Source organism: Mus caroli, chromosome 13, assembly GCF_900094665.2.
Source record: "Mus caroli chromosome 13, CAROLI_EIJ_v1.1, whole genome shotgun sequence".
Taxonomy (NCBI): Eukaryota; Metazoa; Chordata; class Mammalia; order Rodentia; family Muridae; genus Mus; species Mus caroli.
The window spans coordinates 56,871,997-56,881,855 of NC_034582.1; the positions used below are offsets into that span (position 1 = coordinate 56,871,997).

General features: G+C 37.7%; 1 protein-coding gene across 2 annotated transcripts; it reads right to left on the reverse strand.

Annotated features, from left to right (window-relative positions):
• Window positions 1–1,822: 1,822 nt before the first annotated feature.
• On the reverse strand, window positions 1,823–7,393 carry LOC110308230 (cathepsin M-like). Of its 2 annotated transcripts, none has more exons than XM_021180647.1 (8): window positions 7,305–7,393; window positions 5,988–6,115; window positions 5,589–5,711; window positions 5,345–5,491; window positions 4,689–4,904; window positions 3,939–4,101; window positions 3,235–3,358; window positions 1,823–2,212 (listed from the first exon to the last, which is right to left on the reverse strand). In XM_021180647.1, the coding sequence occupies exons 2-8, from the start codon at window positions 6,111–6,113 to the stop codon at window positions 2,113–2,115; spliced, it is 999 nt and encodes a 332-aa protein (XP_021036306.1). In that variant the 5' UTR covers window positions 6,114–6,115; window positions 7,305–7,393; the 3' UTR covers window positions 1,823–2,112. The 2 variants fall into 2 exon arrangements, with proteins under 2 accessions (XP_021036306.1, XP_021036307.1); XM_021180648.1 differs by having other exon boundaries at window positions 5,988–6,190.
• Between the last annotated feature and the right edge of the window lie 2,466 nt (window positions 7,394–9,859).

The window sequence follows — 9,859 nt, forward strand, 5'->3', positions numbered from 1 at the left end:
TAGTATCAAAAATCTTAATATAACATCAAAAAAATGACCTGATAGACAAGAAGTTTGGAAATAACAGTAAACTTATTGGCACAGGAAAAGACTTTCTAAAGAGAATACCAATACTACAGGCACTTTGATTAATTATCAATAAATGGGTCCTCCTGTAACCGAATATCTTCTGTAAGGCAAATGATCCCATCATTCAGACAAGGCTGCAACCTCTAGGAAAGGCTAGGCAAACCAGCGAGTTTTCTGAAGATGGCCCAACTTTTTCCATGGCAGTAGTGGGTGAGCTCTGAGATGCAGGGTCCTCAGAGACTTCATCCCTAGATTACTTCTTGCTATTGATATGTCTTTTCTATCACTATTACATAACTTAATGATTCCTGGGCATCAGCCCACATTATTGGGCAAATTCCTTGCAGATCAACATGAAGGTGTACTCTCATGTAGTAATGCTCTATAGACTAATTGATGATTTCATAACTTCTGATGATAATTTTACAGAACTCTTAAACTGATGCAAGTAAATTTGAGCCCTCTATAAAATGAAAGCTGGAAAATAGTTCTGTAAACCTTCATGTGTCACAGGCTAATTGCACTAGGAGAAGAAAGCAGGTTTGGAACAAATACCATTCAAGTAAAACATTCCTTCTAGGTTAGGTATGAGAAAATGATGTGGTAAATAAAGCTCATGTACTGGAAATGGAGAATTCATAGCAGATTCAGGACAGAAAATAAAATATGGACTACTTTATCTATACACAAATTCAAAATAATAAGACACAAGGCAGATGACTTGTCTCTTGACAAAACAGTGCTAACGTGTGACATAAAAATTATTTCTTTAAAGTTATAGTGAGGGGCTGGAGAGATGGCTCAACAGATAAAAGCATTGTCTGCTCTTCCAGAGGTCCTGATTTCAATTCCCAGCAAGCACATGGTATCTAAGAACAATGTGTAATGGTATCTGATGCCCTCTTCTGGTGTTACTGAAGACAGATACAGTAAATTCATATATATATATACACATATACACATATACACGTACATACATACATACATAGATGAACGGATGGATCTAGAAAACAGATAATGAATGTTTAGCCAGATAGTAGTTTAATGAAAAGGCATGTAAACAATTCTGTTATAACTCCTTAAACCTTTCCAACTTATGACATGAGCTACTACTTTAAACTTACTATGAACTTATGAAATGAAAATGGGTTTAGAAAATCATGAAATCAATTGTTGCTGCTGTCACAGTTCTATCTCATAGGTATATGAAGTTGTATTTTAGAAAAAGTATAAAAACTGAAAACAGCAGTACAGAGTTATTGCAGCTTTTCTTCCCCCACTTGATCCAGAATGTGTGTGCTTTTTTACTTTCTCACTGGATCACAAAGTATAAAACAACTCTGAGTGTATCACATGATTAATGAGGGATCAAGGAGTCAAAGAGAAAAGAGTCCAAGCAGCTACACTGACCTTCCTAATTCCCTACTGTGATAAGCAGGAGCTAACTGCCAGCAGCATTTAGCCACAGAATAGCAAAGAGTTAAAGAGAGTTAATCACCAAAGGTCAATATGTCCCTGTTCAGCAATGCCACTCTTCACTGCCTGCACCTGATACCCAAACTGGATGCCAGGCTGGGTCCTATGAGAACTGGAAAAGATTTTTACCATCTCCAGACCTGATAGATGATTAATACCCAAAATATTTAAAGAACTCAAGAAATTAAATACCAAAATTTAAAAAAATCATCCAAGTTAAAAATGGAATACAGATCTAAACAGAGAACTCTCAATAGAGGAAGTGCAATTGGCTGAGTAACATTTAAATAAAACTTTATTTCTAAAGACTTGATTTGTTACAGGAAAAAAAATAACATTCTTATAGAAAACAAAAACAAACCAGTGTATGGCATCAGTTACAGCAATGGTCATGTCTTATGAGAATAAATGTGTCACAAACTTGACATCACAACTGGCTTTTAGTGACTGCAGTGTCTCATATGCAGTGTCTTATATTCACTGCAGTGACCCGCTGTTTTGAAATGGAAGTGCCTCTTCTCTACATGGTGTCTTCTGTCCATTCCTTCCTTGGCACAGCCAGGCAGTTCACACTCTGGGGAAAAGGGGAAGTGAAGCAATTCCACAGTGGTTTCCCTGGTCTCTGGCAATCTTCATATAGCCTTTATTGCCCCATTTTGTACCCAGGCTGTAAGAAAATATTTCCATTTAGAGAAAATTACACAGCACAGTGGATTATTATAATAACTCCTCATTTGAGCATTGATCCAGAAGACAATGTAATAGAAAGCATGGGAATAGGCAGAGGGTGAACTCCTTGAAACCAAGAGCTTTCTCACACATGACTATGAAAATCTCAGCAAGGAAATGATAAAACAAATCTCACATGTGTGGTTCAGAAATAATGATTGTGTCATATTTTAGAATATTGATGGCATAAGCATGGTATTAGCACACAAGAAAACCAGTGGATGAACATTGTGACCTTGAAGTATGAGTTGGTTGTCCTAGATGTCGAGATACCAAAGAAGGTCATGCCCTGCCATGCAAAAGGAAAGACTGAAATTCAAATGCAGGATCTCATTGAAAGCCAAGATGTGGGGCTGGAGATGGCTCAATACCTAAGAATGAGAGGACAAGGGCTCCCACAAAACACCAATGATATTCAGATCCCACCCCCTCTTACTGGAGTTTCAGGTAATATGATAATATTTTTTAGGTCTCCACGAACATTTGCAACATAAAGCATTCACTCATAGAAACATATATAAATAAAAGTAATAAAACTTAAATGACAAGGAAGCCTTAACACCATGTCTGAATTCACAGAGGCAGGGCATAACTGGGAACAAAGTGTAGACACACTAACCGAGAGAGTGAACTCTAGGATCAGCAGGATTCCTTGCCTCTACTGATAAGTGGAAGACAACTGATATGAATTTATGGTATATATATAAGCAAACAAACAGACAAGTGTCCATAAACATGTATGTACACACATACACACACACACACATACACACAAGCACACAGTCTCATGGGGTAATATGTACATACACCACTCACATACATAAGAAAAAATAAAGTAAAAGAAAATGTTTGTGTCTAACTTAAATGGAACAATATTTTCTAGGACTTCTGCAAACTGTCAGTGAAACTGAAAAATAACTCCTTCCAACTCCAAATATAAATAATTTTGGCAGTTTATACCTGTTCTTGATGATCCAGTATTTTCTGCCTTCTGATTCTCTTCCTATAAAACCATAGCCAACCAGTAGCACAGCATGTCTGAGAGCAGAGAGACTGTTACTGCAGTTTGGCTCATAATATATACCTGAAATATAAAATCCATAAAGCAGTGAGAGGCCCAGGAAACTGGTAAGTACAATGGACACCAAAAATAAGTTAGCGGTTTTCTGATTTCACCGAAGTCATAGAAACTCAGTAACCATAGGATTGGACATTAACAGGAATCATAATATAGGTCCTCATTAGAATTCAGAGAAATCCAAGTGATCATGAACCTGCGTAGAAGATGATTCATGTTTTGTATTTTCACTGATAGAACCCTACTTGCAAGCAAGCACCCCTAACATAAGTTACTTAATTCAAGACCCTCGTTAAGTTATCCTAGAAAGGCCATTTTACTAAAAGTCTTCAAGACATACCACATGTAGAAAAAATGAGGAATTAAGTTAGACCGTAAATTTGATTGATTATGCATTGCTCACATGCAAGAGGGAGGTCATATCAAGTACAAATGATATACAAGATTATTGAATGGATAGCTATAAAATATGCCAAGCCACATGAATATATCATATTTTATATTTTGAAAAATGATCTGTTGAAAAGAAAGGCCATGGAACAACACAGATTTTTTTCAACTAATATCTAAAAGGTCACATGCTTACCTCTTTTATAGAACAGGAAAGATTCATGCCATGCATCGATTACAACAGAAATGGGCCCAAGACTTGCCACAGCATTCATTAGGTCAACCTCATTGTTTGGGATAAGCTCAAAGCCAATGATACTAGCAGTAGAATTCTCTGGATTGTACCTGCATGATCCTTGCTTGAAAATGTAAACAGTTCAAACACAAGGTTATTTCTCTCTTGGTCCTGTAGAGCAAGTGTTAGAACCACACTTTGGTCTTTGCAGTTGAATCTCCCAACTAGGATCAGCAGGATTCCCTGCCTCTACTGATAAGTGGAAGAAAACTAAAGAAGACAACTGATATGAATTTATGGTATATATATGGACACAGTATATGGTATATATATGGACACATTTATGGTATATATATGGTATATATATGGACACAGACAAGTGTCCATAAACATGTATGTATACATACACACACACACACACATGCACACACAGTCTCAGATGTATAAAACATCTGATCTTTTATAAATCATGCCAGGAATTTAAATACTACAAGAAATTAGGGACTGAAAATCATGTTATCAATGACAACCATTTCGGTCTCACTGTCAATAAGAAATTTTCAGAGTGGAGAAATGTATATTCATATAAAGGTTTTACATATTCTCCATGTTTGTAGAAGTAGGATGGAAACCATATCAATAGGCATACCTGCAAAGACAGTCCTATGATAACAGCCCTGACATAACAATAACATTAAAAAATCCACTTACCTTGTCTTCATATGGATAGGTTGCCTCAGACTCTAGACCTCCCTTTTCCATCAAATACTTTAAAGCTTCTAACATACTGCCTCCATGACAGCCGCTTCCGTCAACGCAGTCCACTAGGTTCTGTACACTCAGAGGGATCAGTTGGCCTGTTTTCCGGAAGATCTGTCCTTCTATGGCACCAGTCACAGAAATAGCCCAACAAGAATTACATGCAATCTAAGCAGAGAACAAGAGATAATCTTTCACAAACAAAGAGCAACTCCAAATCAGAAAGCTGAAAACTGTGTCAGAAAACTAACTACTTGCAGCTGACAGAAGCCTGTCAAGAGAAGTTTAGTCTTCTTTGGAGACTTGAGTGCTGTTGTTTTTTGTTTTGTTTTGTTTTGTTTTCCGGACAAACATTGATCATCAACATACATGCATATAAGTGCAGAGTATAAATAGTAATGAAAGATGACATGAAGTCTAAATGTGATGGTAGATACTACAGGGAGATGCAATAATAAGGTAATTGTGCATGGAAATTATCTATATGCCTTGTATAAATACACAAGAAGAATAAAAATTTCATAAAAATGAGCTCACTCAACACAAAGACATGCTCCTTCACAATTTCCTCAGTGGCTGAGTAAGATGGACATATGATATAGCCATACCTGTTTCCGCACAGGAGTAACATAACCTCTCTTTTTCCAGTTTATAAACTTGGGCAGGTTAACAGACAGACGTTTCTGAACACTTTTCCCTTTCTTGACAGTTGGGACTGGGATTTCAATCATCATTTTCCTAAATTCTTCAAGTGTCTTTAAGGAAAAAAAAATACATAAATAATTGAAAGGCAAAAGACACGAATGAATTGAAGAGAAATCAACATTGTGATGCTGTATGTGTCATCGTCACCATGTCACCAAAGGCATTCATTTCCATGGTGAAACCATGCTTCCCCAGGCCATTATCCCCATTGTGCAGTTTGATCTTTTTCATATTTTCTTCCCACACTGCTCTCTTCTGTCCTTCTTCCTCCTGGAAATAGAAATAATCGATGACTTGGTTTTCACCACTGCAGAAGCTGACCAAGAACATGATGCAATAAGTGAAGAAAAGCCAGACAGACAGATAATCAAGACATTGAAGCAAACAATTTGAAACATGTCTAGGAACAGAGATCCTGACCACCCTATGCTTATATGAGTTCATGTAATTCTTCAGAAAAAGGCAGTTTCTATGACCTCTATTATGCTCATAACCCCCAACAGCAAACTCTCTGGGTTCCCTCTGAACAGTTCAAAAAATACCAACCAGACTGTATGTTTTTCCATATTTTATTTTCCATTTCTGCCATTCAGCATCCAAAATGGGATTGGGTGATGGTGATGATGAGGCCATTACCAACCACAAGATGGCCAGGAAGACAGCAGGAGTCATATCTTAAGAATATAGAAAGGGAAGAGAAATGAAGATGTGACTGCACCAACACTTCTAGAATGCCTTTTTACTCCTTCCTGAGAAACAAAAACATCCATGGCAAATAAAATTATTTGATCCATTCTTCCAAATATTCATCCAAAGGTTTTTGAAGTTGCTAAATATATGTTTGGACTAAAAGCTCAATGAAGGACATTTAGTTTGTCCATAAAAAACACAGCATCTGGAATAACTGAAGAAGGGAGAAACTTCAATCCAGATATAATATATGAGAGATACATATATAAATAAATAGATGATAGATGGTAGATATGTAGATGAAATATAGATGATAGATTATATACAGATGATAGATAGATAATAGACAGACAGACAGATAGATGATACATACATACATACATACACACATAGATATATAGATACCTAGTTACATAGATACATAAGGAGAGAGATGTAGCACATGACAACAATCATAGGAATGTGAACTGCATATCTACTAGTAATTTATTATGACACACTTCAAAACTTATGAAACTGTGGACTTGTGACATAGGTAATCAAGGATTTGTTAGAAAGCAAATCTTTTCTTACATAGCAGAATATTTTCTCACGAATTGAGGCCACACATTATCATATTCCTGCCTGACATACATAAAGAGATGGACTTATTTTGAACATTAACTCACAAAAGTGGGGGAGTTCTGCAGCTCCTAATCCATCAGTCCCACCCTTGGGTCTTTGGAACAACACACATTGCCTCAGTGAGGAAAAAGTTACACAGAAAAGCCTTTGTGAGACAGAGGCACCAGTGAAGGGGAGGTACTAGAGAAAGCCATTCTCTCTAAGGTTCTTGACTAGAGGCACACCACCTGACACTATATCTGCTCATGCCAACCATGGAAAGCAGTTTTAATCCAGTGGTAATATGCAAAAAAGTTATCTTCGTAGGTTCAGGATGATATGAACATGTCCCTACTCTATATGATACCAGATGTCGGCCTCTCCAGATTTTCATGTAATAGGAACCTATAGGAACATGAACCCAGGAGATGTCAGGTTTCCTCTCAAGCTTCCCCATCCTTGTCTACCTTCACAAAACAGAACTACTGAGATTAACAAAATGTCCTCATTCCTGGGCCACTGATTGAGTATCTACGGAGTCTCTCAAGGCTTTCTCCCATGGACACTTACTTTTCTACTCTGGTAGATGCAGGATGCCACCTGTGGTGACTGCTGCTTTCCTGGTCCACTGCAATCTTTCCAAAGGTTACTTAATTCCCAGGACCTGGGCCAACAACTCTTTATAAAGCCTTTAAATTGCAAGTCTCTGACTAGTCAGTCCCACCCTTCAACCTTGGCCTTCTTATGTTTGCTGTGCAATGATGTGATTAGGCTTCAGGCTTCAGACCTACAGGCTCTAACTCTATCATATGGTACTTGTCCCAAAGGAGTGCCTGTCAATCACTTCATATGTGACATTTTGCTTGATGAGTGGCTCAAAGAAAAATGGTTTTCTTCATAAACCAATACCTCATTTCATGATAAATCAACAACTTGGATGAGATCCTAGGAGAACACACACCTGGGAGTGACATTTTCCTGCCCTCAAGGTATAGCAGACATGAATTTGATAGGATTCTTTAGGGGAAATTGATTCTCAAAGAAGACCACAACATTCAAGACTAAAACCAAAGTAGCAAGGTGAATTTCCTTGCTCTCAGTGTCCCCTTAAACTGTCTGGCTTTTCTTTACTTCAATTAAAATGGAGAAGCTGTTGTGGGAAATATTGAAGAAAAAATATAACAGTCTCAATCTGCACTTATGCAGTCAACTCTCTGCTCGGACAAGCACTGGTGGGAAATGCCTGACCAGTTTTTATCTCATGGAGGATCTCTGACTAGGAGATCCACAATCTCTCCACCCAGCTCCCTAGTTTGCCACTGGCAGTTCGCTAAGCCACCAACTCTATGCTTCAAATCCCCCAAGGACTTTGTGGAGACCTCATGGAAACACACGCTTTACCTTTCTCTCTTGAACCTGGACAAAATGACACATGAGGTAAAGTGCAACACAAACTTAGCTCAGAAACAAGAGTAACTCAATCACTGAGCACAAAAACTATAATCCTAAGCTTGTAAACTTTATTAGATCTAAATCCTCTGGTGGCGAATCCTGATGGATCCACCACTGAAACTGGAATTGTAGCTACATCTTATCAACACGCTATCCCCTTCCAAAAAGGACCTCACTCTCTCCTGCTTCCTCTCCTCCACTGTCCAACCTGGAAGTCCCACCATCTCTCCCAGTGAATGGCTCCTTTATTCATTAGTGGTTCACAAGAAGTCGCTGAGTATGACTCACTCCTTGTCTGCAGCCCATCTCCGGAGGGAACAGAATTACTTTCAGAACACAAACAGCAAGAACCTACTGGCAAGAACTCTAAAATGTCAACCTTTTCACTGGATACCACATATATCACATGAAAGTTCCCAATTTAAACGTGGATTTGTACATCTCAGTGGCTTTAGGGAACAACAACATTGCTGTGTAAACATGACCAAGAAGATCTCTGGAAATACTTTTCTTTAGAGAAACTCTGGACATCTTAAACAATCCTCTAATCCATGTCATCAACTACAGGACCCTTCACTTCAATTTCTCTGTTTAGGAATTTGCCTTACCGTCACCATGTTGGGTTTTCCTTACCATAACCACATTGGAAGTAGTTTCTTCTGTACCAGTATTAAAATATAGAAGAAACACTGAAGGATCTCTATGTAATAAAGAGTACATATTATAATGCCTCTAAGTCATTGAATATCTATTATTCAACATCTCTTGAATCCTACATCATCCTGATCCATTCAGCCCGCTGAGGTTTTGCAAGCAATAGCTGTATATGTCCTTCTGTCATGTTATTCCCATTAAGAATCCTGTACAATTCATTATTGCTATATGATCACCCTTCAAATGTGATCAGGCTTCTCTTCCTCAACAATGACCCATTTATAGTCTGGCCATCCTTTCCAGATATCCCTTCAACTCTGATTCTGTTTACTGGAATACTTTTGCATTTTCATATTCCTAACCTTCTACTTGGCTCAAAACTAAAATTGGGCAAATTCCACTTCACCCAATTTAGTCAGGAAAATACAATGATTAGTTATATTCAATAATGTCTGCTGTGCCACTCATCATCTCAATAGACTTTCTAACCATGGGCTTAAAGTGTCCTCCCACATGCATGAGATTTAGATACAGCTTACTACTAAGAATCTGTGTCTAAGCCATCAGACTCTCTCATCTCTACTCAACTCATTCTGTGGTCAGCTGGTCTTGGCCTGAATTTTCAGCAATTTCTCCTCAATGTGATCAACCACAAATTACTGAATACTGTAGACAGGTGTTAATCTAGATAATAGTCAACATCTCACCAGAGAAAACAGAAGATAGAAGTTGTTGGAACTCTTAATTCCTTCATGTACCCAGAGATTTTCTCTGAAAATAATAGTTACATTAGCAGATTGGTTCCAAAATCTCTCCCTGTCTAGCAATAACAAAAAAAATCCCAATGTCTAGAATATGAGCACAGTATGGAAATCAGCTCTGAAACTGTTCTCTTCTTTAATTTGTTCTTTGAGACTTTCATATAATGTGTTTTGATCACAATAACCACCATTTCCCACTCTTGCTAGATCTTTCTCACTTTTCTGCCCATGCAAATCTGTGTTTTTATTATTTAAACA